Here is a 17266-nt window from a genome sequence, read left to right on the forward strand (position 1 = left end):
AAAAAGATTGCATCAGAAACAGATACTATGAATATTTACAGTTACAAATGGTTTCTATTTATAATGGCAACAGAAAATACTTATTATTTAACAATGTTGTTATTACTGACCAAGTCAAAAAACGTCTCTCTGTCTGGTCAATGTGCGTGGTAATCTCTTCTCACTGGTTGTAAAAATAAGGATTAATTTGTCTTACAAACTCAGAAATGTGTCTATTATTTTATAACATATATATTTTATAGAACCTGCTGTATTTTACAGTGCCACATCTTTACCACTTGTTTGATCAGGCAATTGTAATTTTTGACCATTTAAACAGTATAAACAGATGAACAAATATTAAGAATTTGCCATAAACCTACAGGGAATGATTTCAGTAAGATGATATTAATGCATGGAAAAAAAGCTTATAATTACTAACAGTACTACTACTGTATTTTACCTTTTACAGCAGAGACTGTTCAAACTGTTCTTGTGGAAACAAATGAAATACATTTCTGTTTCAGTCTTGTATAGTCCTTTAAGACAGTTGGCTGTTCAGTGACTTAATGGATTCGAGTTCCATGTGTTTGTTCTTATGCAGTTTTCATTCGAATGGTACATTTTCCGCTTTAGGTGCATTGAATAATGTTTTTGGAGCAAATATGCACATTGTGTTTATCCTGTAATGAGTGCTGTAGTCTGTATCCGACTCTCCTCCAGTGTTAGGAAATGGCCTTTTTTAAGTGGCTCTGAAGGGGTGCTGACTGCCCCTTCTGTGTCACAGGTCAGCACATGGATGGGTCCTCTGCAACCCTTCAAGTGGATCTTAATAGAGTCCTAGCAAAAGTGAGGAAATTGTATTAGACTTTATTCACAGAAGATTAACAAATGGTGCAAAAAAAAAAAAAAAGAAAATCAGATACAAGTGAGCAGAGGTGTGGAATGAATAACAAAGATTCCAGAGGTGGACTGCATCATACATTTAAATGCTATGCACTGTGGCGTGAATGAAAGTGCTAAGCAGACCCAGCTAACTTTGATAACTAGGTTTCTCTTGGGTTACCTCAGTGGGCGTTGGGACCTCTAGCTTGGTCTCCTCTGGAGCCTTGATGGCTATCACAGTCTGATCCTGGAAGGCCCCGATTCCACAAATGTCTTCATATGTCACATAAGCTGAGGTTCAACTACAGTTAAGGAGAACACAAGAGACACATACTGGACAAAACCTTAGTACAATGCTCCAACCAAATGTTGTCATTGTTTATGGTAAGCTTAGGCTCGTGCAGCTGGCAATTATTTACTATGGAGATTATACAAGCTGTTTGAACAAAGGATGCACCATATAGTCGCTGACATTAACTCATTATAAGGATTGTCTGCATATCTCTGAATATATAATGCATAAACTATATATATATATATATATATATATATATATATATATATATATATACACACACTATATGGAAAATGTGACTTAATCAGTACTCTCCTTACAACTGTGTCCTATTCTACTAGCATTGCTGTAGTACTTGTATAAGCAAACACACAGAAAAAGGATATTTCACATGGCCTTTGAGGTCCGTTAGGGTAAACAGCTGCTGGGCACAGTCTTTGATGAGCCAATCCAAAGCCTCCTCCATAGTTTTCAGGTTCAACAGATCTGCCTTCACTTTGTTCTTCCACTGACTTTTAAAACAGTTGATTGGTGTAGGGCCCCTTCAACAAAAGAACCAAAAAAAGGTTTAAGTGTAGGGGCCACAACATATAAGAAGTTTTCTTCTTTTTTTGAGGAATTAAAAAACATTAACAAACAAGGTCAAATAAACCAGGTTTTACTTTTCACCACAGAATACACCCAAACACAAAAATACAAATAATGAATGATTGAAAGAATTAATTAATTCATTATATGAATATAATACTTATTAATGTATTGATTGATTAATTAAGACAGGAATTGGGGAGGGGGGGGTCAGGTGGCATTATCTGGACTGAATTGAAATATGAAAGGAAAGAGTTCCAGTTAACATAAAATGCAGCCGTGTTGCCTTTTAAAATGAAGCTCATCCAATTGAAATTTTTTTTTTTACATCACAGAGCCACATTGAAATTGAAGGAGTACTAGTGAGCGGTAAATCAGTGGGAAAGCCAAACATTAATACGGAGGGAGTCATTTTAACAGCCATGTCATTTTAACAGCCAACAGTCAGATTGTTGTTAATCAGGACAGAACAAATACATTTGGCTTAAATTACAAGGGGAGGCACCACACGTATCACACTGATCCTTAACCATATTAGGATAGAATCTGGACAACAGTTTTAGTTCAATGGACTGTGTGTGGTACTTGAACACACTTTGTGAATAAATTTATCCCACCAAAGATCTGTAAAGACCATACTCAACTCCTGTTCCCAAGAACTTTACAAGATTTTTTAAACTATAACCAAACAAACACCGAGAGCAGAAGAAGCAGGACATTTTAGGAAATTAAAATTTTTTTGAAAATATACAAATATGAAAACAGCACAAATTTACATGACATCTGTTGGAGACAAGTTTGGAACACTGCAGCTTCAAAGCAGAAATGCTCAACCATGGCACTCACTGCTTACTTTATACACAGTACATCTTCTTACTTATAAACAATGCCACAGGCATGTTAATAATGTTTAAAACTCAATTTAAAATTCAAGAGGGGGTCTTCAATATTTGACATACTTTAAGGGGACAATTAAAAGTGTTTAGAACACATTTTTTTTATTCTAAATGTTAACTGCTTAAAGAGCACAAAAGGCTCATATTTCTGTATATGACACTTGTACACAAGTTGGAGCAGTATTTGTTGCCCTTTTTCCATGTGTTGTGGTGCTAGTTTTTGATAGTTTTGATGACGAACGTGTTATAATCAGTTACTGCATCAGTTATAAACAGTCATGAGAGTTACTGAGCAGTGAGCCAGTGTTTGCCGGTGCTAACTTTAGCCAGGTTAGTTCACTATTTCGCGTTAGATATCGATGTTGGTATTAAGGGCTTTTCGTCGGTTGCTCTGTGGATTACATGGGGGCAGTCTTGGCCTAATGGTTAGAGAACCGGCTAGGTACTCAAGCTTGCCTATTCGATCCCCAGTGCCGACAAGAACATCCATGGCTGAAGTGCCCTTAAACAAAGAAAAAAACCCAAATACTCCCCTGGCGCTGGGGATGGCTGCCCACCGTTCTGGATTTGTGTTCAAAACCACTAGTGGACTACTGTGTGTGTGTGTGTGTGTGTGTGTGTGTGCGTGCGTGTGTGTGTGTGTGTGTTCACTACCACAAACGGGTTAAACACAGAAGACACCTTTCGTTGTACTATGTTCCATGACAAGAGAGAGAGAGAGAGAGAGAGAGAGAGAGAGGTGTGTTTGTCTAGACAGGGAGAGTGTGTGCGAGAGCTGGTCGTGTTTAAGTGAGTGAGCGAGAGAGAGATGTGTGAGAGACTTGATTTTATGACAGTACTGTAAACGTGAATTACACTCAGCAGCAGGTAGGGGGTGCTCAGGAGAAAAAAAAAGCCAATTCTTACATCATATTTCTTTAAATTAGTATGAACAATCAGCCTCATGTCGTAAGAATACAGGCTCATGAAATATTCCCAAAAAAATAAATAAAATAATACAGCTACTGAATATGCAACCATTGCATTTTGTGGAAGGTTTTTCAACTTTAAAAAGGTTGTCATCACTCACACATCCAACTTTGCCCTCAGTTATTCTTTATGAGAAAATAAATGTTATGATTTAACATCTTTTTTGCACTTTAGATTATAACAGCTTGTACTTACGCCCACTCAATCTTATTTTTTGACGTTTTTCTGATGAGTTTAATGCCATCCAGCACATTTGTGATGTCATATACTCGTCTCTTGCGTGTTCCCAATTTTTGTGTTGCTTCGTTAAGATCAAGAATCCCTTCTGGTGCTGAGTGAAGAAGGTCCATGAAGCGCTTTGTCAGCTGCCCCAGTGTAACATCAGAGCGGCTATAGAATCCTATAGAAGAAGAAAAAAAAAGGAAATCTAGTGATGGGCAAAATGGGGAAAAAATAGACATTAAACTCAAGATATTTTAGTGCTTAGCACTTTGATCACACCACTGATACATTTAAACACAGGCACTGGCCACACAGGTTTGTGCCACGTTTAAAAACTCCCATGATTTTCATGCTTTTTTTGTTTTTAAAAGGTTTTACAGAAACATGCAGGGTGTCAGTGTTAACTACAGGATCCGATATAAACCCATGAAAACATAGATTATTACTCTAAAAAAATGCATAAAAACACTGATAAAAAAATAAATCTCAATTTAAAAAGCAGTTAGTAAAGTTCACCCACGTTATCTTAAAAACTAAAACATACCTGGTCTGGGACAAATACGTTTCTGTTCAGTGGAATTGCTGAGAGTATTTTGTCTAAATAAAAACAAATCGACAAGTCAATGAATTAAATAAACAAAGGAGAAAAAGCTTGGAGGCGTTTTAAACCTCATAATGTGAAGAGCTTTTCCCTGACTGCCACCCATAACACAACTCACAGTCTGGTAAGCCACGCCCTCTCAGCTGCATCATCCATGCACGATGGACCATCTTCAATACAATCATTGTCATCCTCCTCTTCCTCCTCATAATCATCCTCATCATCCTCACTTTCTTCTTCTTCTTCATCATCATCTTCATCATCATCATCCTCGTCATTTTCACCAACATCATCATCTTCTGGAATTTCAGTCTTCAGAGATTAAAAAAAAAATAAAAGAATGAATAGGCTACAATAACCACTTCAGGAGAATTCCCCAGACATTTTACAATAAGATAAATAAACAAACAAATGCATATCAATGCTGATTTAACCATCATCTAGCGACTTTAAAGTGAAAGATTTTTGATGAATATGTTAATCCCACAATAACCAATGGTTTTGTGCTCTGTATAAACTTATCAAAGTTACATTATAACGAGCATAGTTCCTTTAAACGATAAAAATCGAGGCACTAATGTTTATTTTACAGTTAGAAATGAGAAATTAAGTTAGTCATACTGGTACTACCAGACATGTTTATAAAAATTATTAGGCTATGGACAAGTATAAACCCACTCTCTTCCTACAAAATGTCTGTTATCACATACAGTTCAAATCCTACCCGTCGTTTATGATCAGCTCAGCAACCATCTACCTTTAACAACTTAACTCACTCAGCGCAGCGCATTTGTGCTCCGGTATCGACACCAACAAATGTCGTGTATCGGCGATATACCGTCCCCAGTGCCCCATATCGCTCCATCCCTAACCGTACTTACAACCACCTCGGCGGGGTCTGAGAGGTCCTCGTGCTCAGCGGCGGTGAGCGCGTGCTCCAGCGGCGGGGTGATGGGGATGGCCAGCGGGTGGATGGCGCCGCTCTCGGTGATGTGTTCCGGGAGGAAGTGGTCCTCGCAAATGCGACAGGTCTCCGTAGAGACGCGCTCGTTCTCCCGCAGCGCCGCGAGCCACACCTTCACCCGGCCGCGGTCCGCGGGGAAGGGGAAGAAGCGCTTCTTCTTCTCCGCGGCCTTCACTTCACTGTGGTTCTGACAGCCCTCCACCACACACTTCACCATGATGAGACACACCTCTACTCCCTCTCCGCATCGGGCTCTGTCCGACCGGGGCCTGTTTACACACGGCTTGCTCAAACCCGCGCTTATTTACACACACTCACAACACGCTCACGACAACTGAATGACGTCAAGCGTGGTCAGGTGACACCAAACGACCAATCAGAACCCAGGTTCCCTTCTTCTCCTCATTCAGCTTCACTGAGCTCCACAACCACCGCCACCTACAGCCGCGGAGCGGGAGACCGAGGCTGGGTTTCAATTCTTTATGTAGTGTACGCTATGTCAGTGTAAATCTTTTGGTGTGTTTATTTGGCAGTGTGTGCAGAGGGGAATGGTGAGCATCTGACCTGAGTCACCTGATGTCCCTTTGCACATATTGCACTGTTTGGGTGTAGGAAACTTTACTGTAAATATAATATAGGCTAGTGCACTAGGTCAGGAAAAGAAAGATGGTCTTACAATAAAGCCCACGTTTTATATTTGTAGTGGAACACATTTATTTTTCATTAAATAAAATATGACAAAATTCATAAACAATAACAAGCCCTAGCTTTATCAGTCGATATCAGTCAATACAGGTATCTTTTACAAAACACATCCTGAGGCTTGATGTTCTCCTCCAAGGGTGTTGTAGCAGCCCTGTGTTAGAAAAGAAACAGTGGTTACCTATTTATTTCTCAAAGGACGTATGTCCAACATTCACGCTGCTGGCTCGCAAGCGCTATGAGATTTTAGAAGCGGTTTAAAGGTTTAAAAAGGGTCTGGTCATAACGTGTACATTTTGTACATTTGTCTGTGTTCTGAGCTGCAGAGCTTCTGGGCTCCAGTAGTGGGCAGCATAAGCTGAACAGCAGCTGCAGCGGTGGATGAGCTGGATGTGAAGCGTGTGTGTGTGTGTGTGTGTGCGCGCGCGCACTTGTCTTGCTAAAATTTATGAGGACACCACAGTAGGACCAAATCTATCATAGGACAAATACATTTTGTACATAGGAGGCACTCACCTTGAACATGCAATTTATTGTCTACATTTTTTTTTCATTTTGGAAAAATCAAAAGCTCTAACTGCTCAAATTAAGGTGGTGCTCAGGATGCGTTGTGTAGTAATGTAGAAATATATTGAAGACCTTACAAAGGCAGTGAGACCAACATATGTGTGCACCAAGAATATTTAATGTCGTGGGGAATAAAACCTATATACACGTTCAAATTAATTAATTGTATTCCTTAGGGGGTACTCTCAAGCTGGTCCACTCAACATAAACCATGCAAGGTGAGGACACGTCGTTTAACCTGTTTTAGGGTCAGGGTTAGAGTTACTGTTTGGGTAGTTGTGAAAAAGGTAACGGATAAATCTCCATAAAATCAACGGGTCTATGTAACGGCCTCACAACGCATGAAAACAAACGTGTGTGTGTGTGTGTGTGAGAGCGAGCGAGAGAGAGAGAGAGTGAGCGAGCGAGAGAGAGAGAGAGAGAGAGAGAGAGTGAGTGAGTGAGAGCGAGCGAGAGAGAGAGAGAGCGAGAGAGAGAGTGTGTGTATATATGTGTGTGTGTGTGTTAGTGTTAGATTTTGTGTGTCACTGTCACTGAACACAGCAGCACGGAGGACGAGCACTGAATCATGGCCACCGAGACAATATCAGCCTGCACTGGATCCAGCTTACTGCAGCCGATAAGCGAAATCATCAACCTTCCGTTAGACCAGGTAAACATTAAAAATGTTACACACCCGGTTTATTGCTGTTTTTGGAGATGGACGCTCAGTTTTGTAAAGAAAATTTACAAAAAGCTTTGTGCGGCTTGTTGCAGTGCCTCCGTTCGTAGCCCACAGCCTTGTCTTCGTTTTTGGATGCTAACAAAGTGTGTGTTTGTCTGGCTGTTTTAGCTGAGGGTGAAAAACGAAGCCGAATTTAGCCTCTTGTTCGAATTTTCTTTTCCACCTTAAACGGTCCAGCAGTTGCAGTCGGGCGCTTCGGGCTCTAGACTGTTTCTGCTGCACAGTTTAAGGTGGAATAGAAAAAAGCCAACTTCAGTCTCGTTATGGATTCAGAAGGGATTGTCTCCAGTTTGGATGGAGAGGATGGGGCGAGGTATATTCAGAGATTTACAAAATACTCAGAAAATGTAACACATTTCCATAAATACAACATCAACTTTTACTGATACAGCATACGTCTGAATAACACAGTTAAACAAAAAATGTATTTCGAGTCGTGCGCTTTTCAGACCGCCCGAAATGTCCGTTTTTTTGTGGCATTTTAGCGGGTTGCCAGATTTTAGTCCTTTTTGGTCAACGGACGTCTGTAGCTTTTGTAGATCAGACCTATGTGTGGTGCTAAAGAGGAAAACCCAGCTTTGATTTTATGTTTACTACAAATCTGTCTCTTATGTTAATTTCATCGCCCTGGCGCATTTATTGGCGCTGTTTATTTTTCAGGCTAAGATTCACCGCTGTTGTAGAGCAAATAGGGCCTTTATAAATATGTCTCCTATTTGTGGTTGATCAGCTAATCAAACGTGCAGAGGCCTTGACCTGAAAGCTGTAGTGAACAAGGAGAAGAACGGAAGAATTGAGATGAAACTGCTGAACGTTAGTGGCTAGCGTTTTGTCTGATGAAACGCTGCACATGAGTTCTCTCTTGAACGCAGCTCTAAGACCATGTCCACGGGCCCCTGGCAAATAAGCCTAGAGCAACACAAATTTGTATTGTTGCCCTACAAACGATTCAGGGATGCATCCACATGAGAGCTGTGATCAGCGTCCATTACAAACATTGGATCATTTTCATATATTTTTCTGCCAGTGTCTGTGTTTGGACTTTTGTAAAATTTAGACTTGGACTTTCAGCTAGACTAGCCTTATAGAGAAACAGCATGTGTTTCTAGATGACTTTTAAGAACCAATACTACTGTATGAGGTGTGCGGTATCACTCAAATCTAAACATCTGTCCGATGCCAATAATGGTATTTACAATTATCTATCAGTGCCTTTTATGATTCAGGTTTCTCCATTTTAGTCATTCAAAAATTACTCAATACCTTCTCTGTGTAAGGCCTAAAGTGGCTGCTGTATCAACACATCAGTATAATGAATTTATACCAAAACATTGTACCTCCTCCTGTGAAATGCATGCTGGGGTTATGATGAGTTCTGTAGTGATAAAAAGACAGATCTATAATGCAGTGCAACATATTATCTGATGAACATTTCTCAGTAAACGTCTGCTTTGTTTTGTAAAAGAGTCAAGCTACAGGCAGGCTGTAATGTGATCAGCAGGTCTTCAGTTTACAGTGAACATTTCTCTGTCTCTCTCTCTATCTCGCCCTCTCTCTCTGTATGTCTGTCTGTCTGTCTCTGCACACACATCTGACTAGTGTCTGGATCTGGAAGAGAAAGTGTCCATTTCTGTCTTTTCATAGATCACTTTATCATGCTTGTTGTTTTTTTTTTTTTGTCTGGGCCAGTCTCACTTCTTCTCCTTTTCTGTCAGGGTTGCTAGGAGGAAATGATATATTTTCAAAACTTTTTTTGCAGGTTTATTTAAAGCTGGTGATAGGACCTTTCATTTTCATATGCCTCCTCTTCAGTAAATATGCTGAAAATAAATGAACCCAGTAAAGCATATCCATTAAAGCATATGTAGATATGGCAGATTTAAGTTTTCATTTTGTCCAAAGAAATTTTAAGTTAGCAAATTTGGGCTGAATTTTGAACATCAGTGTAATTTTCCAGGATTGTGGGTCTCAGAAATCAATTGCTGCTATGTCAAGAAATCCTTCTACTACTGTAGTAATATATCTGTAGAATCACAACATTAGATAATACTAATAGGATTTTAGGTTGCATTCCTATTGATATTTGTATATTAAATGTATCATCATTTGTAGACCAACCTATGTAGCGCATATAGTCTTTGTGAACTCTAGGTTTAGAATTAAGAAAAATAATTGAAGGGCCTGTTCCAAGTGGCTACAAGTGAGTGAGTTTGTCTATGAGAAATAGGTGCGGTTTTATTTTTTTAGGTTGCAAGCAGGCTATTTTATTAGATTAGTAACTGAATTTTGCTGTTTGTCGCATTCATTACATTATATATTGGCCACTTTTTTTATTTATTTATTTATTTTTTTTCTCTCTCCCCACCATTATTAAAAAATTATTTTTTCTGTCTCTGGGTGTATGGGCTAAATAATCTGATCCCAAGACAGCACTCTTTATGTGAGGATCTTTATCTCCCGATTATGCTTCTGGAAATGTATAAGCTTTCTGGGGCTCTGATAGAATTCTGTATTACATCATGTTGGAGGAAGTGGTCCCTCCTCTTAGTCTCTAGTGGGAAGTGGCATCCTCAGTGCTCTTTGCTAATTTCTCAAAGGACAATATTGTTCCACTGGGACACACAAAGGAGTCTCGCCAGGGGGGAACAGGAGTTCAACCCTAATTCAATTTTACTACTAGAAACTTGACTTAGGGATGTCCTTGGAAATGGTCCCATGTAGTACATGCTTCTCTGAGTTACAAATCAGATACTTCTATCTGGGTAGTCATGGACATTTAGATGCAGACATCTGTCTGTCTTTGCTGCTCAGAGGGTGAGTCTTTCAGATGAAGGTCTAAATTAACACTTCTTTGGAGTAGGCCCCACTCTGATCCTGAGAATATTTAGACCATCTTGAGACCTGACTATCTTGAGATAATGAGATGTGACATTTCATTTCCTATGTTAATGGCTGAATTCTAGTGTATAACCAGCATTTCATGTTATTTGTTAGTGTTGAATATTCTGTAATACACTATCTTTTGATTGACAGAATCCATGATTTGTATCATTGTTTTTAACATTATTTAACTTTATTTATTCATATATTTATTTATTTTTTTATAATCAAACCCTTCTCAATACAATAATCAGGTACACATTATAACCACATCTCCTCACAGCAATAAAAGAAAACCTGACCGTATCTACCCCTCAAGTATGTCGAGTTTCTCCCACTTTCAAAATACATAATCAAAAGGACATTATTCTAGTTTTTAAACCATTCAACCTGGCCTCTGCTTTAATTCAGGTAATCATTTGGAAACACTAGTGGTAAAATGTCAAATCAGACTAATGCACCACATATCAGTAGTGATTTGCATTATTTTTTCACCTTATTGGTAAATTTGGTCCTGAAACTAATTATTAAAAATTGAGTAGTAGTTCTAGTCCTGAAACTAATTACCCTATCACAAAAGAGCAGACATAGGCATGTTCTGTACTCACTTTATTTTATTTTCCATTTTTACTCTGATTGTGAGTCATGATTGAGAGAGAATTTTGATTTATTTGAGATTACAACATTTGCTCTCAGCCAGTTTGCTTTAATGGTCTCTTGTTTTCACTTGCATCTTTGCATATGTTTTGTTACTTTGTCTATGTAATGCACCTGCTCTAATATAAAAATCTGTGCCTACTGGCTGGGTCTAGAATGAGTGCACACAGTACAGAGAGTAGTGCTTATCCTCAGATATAAATAATTGAGTGTCTCCTGTATTGCTGTGAGAAAGCACTTAGTGCTCAAGAGGTATTTAATCACTGGGAACCTCTCAACTTTTACTTTCTTTATTGTGGCCAAGGCCAGTTGTGTCCTAAACAACAGAAATTAATGGGTTAAGTGCACAGGCAACCCCCCCCCCCCCCTACACACACACACACTCAACCACACAAATGGACCCTGTATATGTGTATATGCATGTGTGTTACTCTGTGTATGTATATGAGTGTGTCTTGGGCTTCATGGGTTTCAGAACAAACTTTGTCTGATAAAATGCTGAGTGGAAGTGTTTTGGCTCATTTGCCTGCCTTGGCTCTGTTGATGGCAATAAGAATTATTACCAAAATCAAAAAACAGAAGCCAAGAAAAAAAATTTTTGCTGAAATGTTTTTAAACTGAAGCAGCAGTGATTATGGCCTGACCATGATTAGGTCAATTCATGTGAAACCACCAAATGATTCACAACTGACAATCTATGTAAGATTTGTGCAATAGAATATTGGAAGATTAGGCTCATAGACTCACTTTTTGTGTATTTCTAAAAGGCTTTAAAGGCATATTTTAAAATTGTAATCAAAAAACACTTTTTATAAAGTTCAGAAGATGTTTCCTTACCACTTTGCTAGCTCTCCAACCAATTTGCGTGCTGGTGTTTTAACGAAGACCTGGTGTCTGTAAATGAGTAAAAACACAAACTGGCTCAGTCCGGTAATGGTAGTCTCTCTCTCTCTCTCTCTCTTGCTCATGGCAAAGGCATTTGGAGTATATTTACAGAATGGAGAGAACTCAAAACGCTGAAAACCATGAATGGAAAAGAGGATATTGGTCATGACTGCTCCATAGATGGTTAATATAGACTTATTTTGCTGTTTTGGATCACTTAAGGTGAAAATGTCTCCAAATGTCTCGTTACCGAAAGATCTACAAAAATAACTCGAGTTACAAATACGTTTTTGTAGTAATTCAAACAGTGAATAAAAACCTACAGACAAGTTAAACTTTATCTACATACAAACAACAGTGCTTTTTCCCCTGAAACACACCATTCCACCTTAACACCTTAACTTAGTTTTGGAATGTAAACAACCAGAGAGAGCTGTGATTGCCAACAATCAAAGACATTCCCTTTAAAAGTGATGTGTAATCAATCAAAAAGCAATTTTTATAAAATTCTGAAAATGTTTCTTCACAGTTTGCTTGCTCTCAGGTCTCTTTTGCGTGGACGAATACTTTCGAATGTGTTTATGAAGGCCCGGTGTCAGTAAATGGCTAAAAAAAAAAATTAAAGAAAAGAGAATCAGTTATGTTCTTGTATGCTAGGCCCTCTCTCTCTGAAAAGACATTTATTGTTTTAGACCACACTGAGAACTCCAAACGTTGAAAAGCATGAGCCAAGATGAGGAGACGGCTCTGTTCCTGTGCTAAAGCTGGGTAATATTGACTTATTTGCTGTATCAGATGAATTAATGTGGAATTATTTTGAAATTCAGGAGACTGCTAACTGCATAAATGAAAACAGGCCCAAAGTACCACAAACCTAACCAACTCTAGTTACAGATGAGTTTCTGTGCTAATTCAAACAGTGATTAAAACTTCAGCCACATACAAACAGGAGGCATTCCATCTTAAAAGGTGTGTGTATATCGTTATAAATCTTTGATGTAAAGTGAAATTAGTCTGACATTTCCAATGTTAACTAAATATTTCAGACGAATGTTATGTTAAATGCACCAACAGAAGAATGTAGAGTATCAGTTATACTTTTTATTGGCGACGTTTGAAGGTGCATTTACATAAAAAGTACTGCCTGATGATTGAGGTATTGTGTTACATTAGCTCTGTGGTAAGGCGTTGTTCTAAGTTATATAAAAAACCTACACTTGGTGAAGAGGTTGTACAATGAATTGTAAGGCAGTTTAGTTCCCAAAGAAGAGATATTTTGACATTTGACACAACATTGTGTGTCAAATGAGCCACTGTGGTTATATTGTCATATATAGCACCTTTAGAAGAGCTAATGCTACATCAGAGATTAAACATAATGTAACTTTTACGTCGTCATGGTCTTTGCAGCACATGCTGTTGGCCATGCCGTTGACCTATCTGATATATTCTTTGAGAATTTGCTTGAAAGTAAATGTGCTGATAATGTAAGATATTTCTGATTACTCTTCAGTCTTTTGTAAAACAAGATGCATTTGATGATTACATGTATTTAATAAGATGTAGTTCGGCTCACAATTAAATGTAGACATGATGGTACCGCTTTTTTAAAGGTGTATAATTAATTTACTATTAACACAAATCTGTTTAACACATCCACAGTGTATTTTGCACAGTTGCAAGGTTTATTTATTTATTTTTTTTGGGAGAGTATTTTGTTAAATTTCAGTTTATGACCTCTGAAACGTTTTTTAGAGGAGCTAGCCGAGCCAGAACTTTGCACTTTGCGCAGTGATGGTGCCTGACGTGAGGATGCAGCAGTCTCACTCTTTCTTTATCCAGTCTCTTTGACTGTGCTTTGTTCACCAGCATCGAATAACAATAAATCTGAGCCAGTTACAGTCACTCGGGCTTGCTAGCCTGGAAAAAAGGAACACAAATCCTAGAGGACAGAAACCAGCATGGGTTCATTCTTCCAGCTGTAATGATGTGTTGGACCAAACAAAGTAACTGAGTGTTACTGTTTGTCTTTGACATTGCTTTTGCAATGAGGCACTTAGCTAGAAAACAGTTCCAATTTAAGATGCTGTTGACTAAGGGGAAATGAAATGTGATCAGTGGGCAGGTCTATTAATTAGAATATGAAATACCAGGTCTGTATTCAATAAAACACTAGGTAAACTATTACTATATAGAACATTAAAAGGAATAGTTAATGTATTTGACCTCATATGGAAAATAGCCACACTAAGGCAGCATGAATTTTAAATTACAATCTCAGAAGAATCTCAAAAGTAGCTTAAAACTGTTTTGCATCAAATGAAATTTTTATAAATTACTGAAATAATAACAAATAAAGAACTAATATTAATAAAAGAACTAGAATAAAATAAAGAACTACAATTATTAATAATAAAGAACTTTTACCATATGACACTGTATGCGCTGACCTCAGAATTAAAAGCTGTAACTTATTAATCAAGAGCCATTTTGACAACCAAAAATCCTTAGCACAGACCATGTCTGTGAAATGGAATAATTACACAGCTCTCAATGATGCCATGAAGGTTTTAGCAGAATTAATCTTCGACAATGTGTGTAGCATCAGGAGATATCAGCTGATCCTGTTAATATAACATAATGTGCCATGTGTATCATATGTCTGCACTTATCAGCCAGTGCTTCATGCTGCAGAGATTATGTCAAAAACCAGTGACATTTTAGGGATCAGTTTCCTTTATTTAAGTATGTTTTATTTAAAAGGTTAAACTCTTGTGTTCGTCCTCAACTTTGAAGCTTCATTTGCTGTACTCTGCCTGTTATTGTAAGTCTTGTGTTAAGAGTCACACTAAAAATAATAATCTTAGTGCTTTTTTTTAACGCAGTTACGTGACTCATATAATATAATATAACCTTTGCTTGTTACTTATTAATTAAGAGCCGGAATGAAAAACCGTCACATTACGTTGACAACCAAAAACACTTATCACTGACCATGTTGTGAAATAGAATAATTACACAACTCCCAATGATGCCATGAAGATTTAAGCAGAATTAACTTTTAACAATGTGTGAAGCATCAGCTGATCCTGTTAATGTAACATGTGTTGTTGATACAAGGTTTATTGCTGTGAGTGGATGGAGAGTGAGGAGGTCATTGTGTTATATTTGAAAGTCATAGATGTTTGGAGGAGGTCTGCTGTGCTCTGGAAGCTGTGGTAGCTGTGAGGAGATTGAGAGCTTGATCTGTCACCCAGATCGTGTTGCATTTCATGGCTGTGAAGATGGATGATCACTCATTCTGTCTTTCAGTCTGCAACATAACCACCTCCTTTATTTTTAGGAGAATTGTGTCCTAGCAACACACTTCTCCAGGATTCCCTCAGCTCGTTGAGCCCAGAGCGCTCCATCTCTGTCCATGTCGATGAGAAACAGTAGATTTCTGTTAATGGAAATGTTCTGTTTTTCTGTAAAGTATTTCTTGTAAAAATGTGTTGCAATAGATCTGATATTGATGAGATGGTGCCAATGCATTTATACTTATGAAGCATTAAAGTTAATACTAGATCCAACTGGATTTTTATTCCAGAGAAATTTGTTGTTTGTTTCTGCAGTGTTACACTGAAATAAATAAAAGTCAGCACATTTACAGCATTTGCCAGATGCTGTTATGCAGAGTGATTTATGAGATTAATCATGTTACAGTGGAAGGCAATTAGTAATTAGTGGAAGGGTTTTGACTGAGGATTTCTATTGGCGTAGTGGGTGCACATACCAAAGTAGGGAATTGAACTGTGGTCTGACATGATGCAATTTACACCAACCACATTTTTTTTCTTGTGACATAAGAAACAAATGCACAGAACAGGCTCATTTCAGCTGACCTTTTTTGTTTCTATGACCTGTGATATGCTGGCTTCCTGTGTGCAAGACTCCATTTTTGTGAGTTGCTGTAGCATGAGGGGTGTGATTTAACAGGCCTTGCTTTGCTGCACTTATTGGCCAGTGCTTCATGCTTCGGTGTTTCTGTGTCAAAAACCAGTGACATTTTATGGACCAGTTCCCTTTATTGAAGTATGTATAATTTAAAAGGTTAAACTCTTGTGTTTGTCCACAACTTTGAAGCTACATTTGCTGTATTCTGCTTGTTAATGTAAGTCTTGTGTTGAGAGTCACAAAAAAAATAAAAATTTAAAAACACTATTAAAAACCATAAGCACAATGAACATTATTTGAATGTCCCAGACACTGTGCTGCAATATATTATCCAGGTCTAAATTTTATCTCTTAATTATAAAACATTCATTCATTCATTGTCTATAACCTCTTATCCAGTTCAGGGTCCAGAGCCTACCCACAATCACTGTGTGCAAGGTGGGAACACGTTTCTTTGCAGGGCAACACACTCTATAATAAAACATGTTAAAATTTATAAACTAATTTTTTAAATAGCAAATATTACCTTCAATTAGCATAGTCAGGTAAGTCAGAGGTAACTAAACAGTGCACTGTGTACATAATAACAACCAAAGCTCAGTGACAGTATAGCACTCTATGTTCAGCATTCAAAATCAAAGTGAGATTTTCTGCATTGCAAAAACTAGCTTTGACTTTAAATTGTAGAAACTGATTGCAATTTAAATCACAATCACTACATTGAATAAAACAATCGCAATTAGTTTTTTTTTCCTAAACAGTAAGCTATAGTTCCTGTATGCACACTAAAAAATTGTTCAAGTCTTGCTTATTGCTCTATGTTTTTAATTGTCTTTGATATCCTGTGAACAGGATGTATTTTTCTGTCTTCTCCCTTGGAGCTGAACCATATGCAAAATTGTCATCACAATATAGTTCTTAGTTTCTCTTGATTCCCTATTATTATTGATATGAACAATAAAAAAGACACACAAGTGGCCAGGAAAAACAAGAAACAAAACATCACTGACACACCTAAACCTCTTTAAAAACTAACTTTAAAATTGACTGATGACTTTAAAAATTAAATGATGGCAGTACCCTGTAATGATGCAGAATATGAGTTTAAAGGGGACATGTTTATAAAAAAAATCACTTTCTGAATGCATTAGCAGAGATCTGAAGCACCTAAAAACCCATTAACTCTGACATAAAACAAACTGACAAAAACGTGGGATAAAACCTATTATTCTGATTTTGTGTTGCATTTTACATAGTAAGCAGACACTTCAATGCAACGTTCTGAATTTTAGGAAAAAAAGTGTTTTTGATTACAATCATGAAGTTATTTTCTCACCACTTGCTTGCTCTCTGGTCTAATGTGTTTACAAAGCTCTAGTGACAGTAAATGAGAAATTACAAATGAATTTCTGTGGTAATTCTATCAGCGCATAAAACATAGAAAAGTTAAACTTTAGCCACCTACAAACTGCAGTTGTTGTTCTCCTCAAACATACTCTTTCACTTTTTTAAAGAC

General features: G+C 37.7%; 2 protein-coding genes across 2 annotated transcripts in view; one reads left to right on the forward strand and one right to left on the reverse strand.

Annotated features, from left to right (window-relative positions):
• Positions 1-27: 27 nt before the first annotated feature.
• On the reverse strand, positions 28-5750 carry e2f6 (E2F transcription factor 6). The gene is made up of 7 exons (XM_066676432.1): positions 5317-5750; positions 4554-4747; positions 4379-4431; positions 3808-4012; positions 1546-1701; positions 1046-1160; positions 28-819 (listed from the first exon to the last, which is right to left on the reverse strand). Exons 1-7 carry the CDS (start codon positions 5614-5616, stop codon positions 658-660), a joined length of 1185 nt encoding a protein of 394 aa, XP_066532529.1. The 5' UTR covers positions 5617-5750; the 3' UTR covers positions 28-657.
• Positions 5751-7159: 1409 nt separating this feature from the next.
• Positions 7160-17266, forward strand: part of mboat2b (membrane bound O-acyltransferase domain containing 2b) — a 45851-nt gene continuing 35744 nt past the window's right edge. Inside the window, exon 1 of the mRNA XM_066677699.1 lies at positions 7160-7320. Coding sequence (XP_066533796.1) covers positions 7237-7320 — 84 coding nt within the window. The 5' untranslated portion in view covers positions 7160-7236. The remainder of the gene's footprint in view (positions 7321-17266) is intronic.

The sequence above is a fragment of the Hoplias malabaricus genome, chromosome 7 (genome assembly GCF_029633855.1).
Source record: "Hoplias malabaricus isolate fHopMal1 chromosome 7, fHopMal1.hap1, whole genome shotgun sequence".
NCBI classification, from domain to species: domain Eukaryota; kingdom Metazoa; phylum Chordata; class Actinopteri; order Characiformes; family Erythrinidae; genus Hoplias; species Hoplias malabaricus.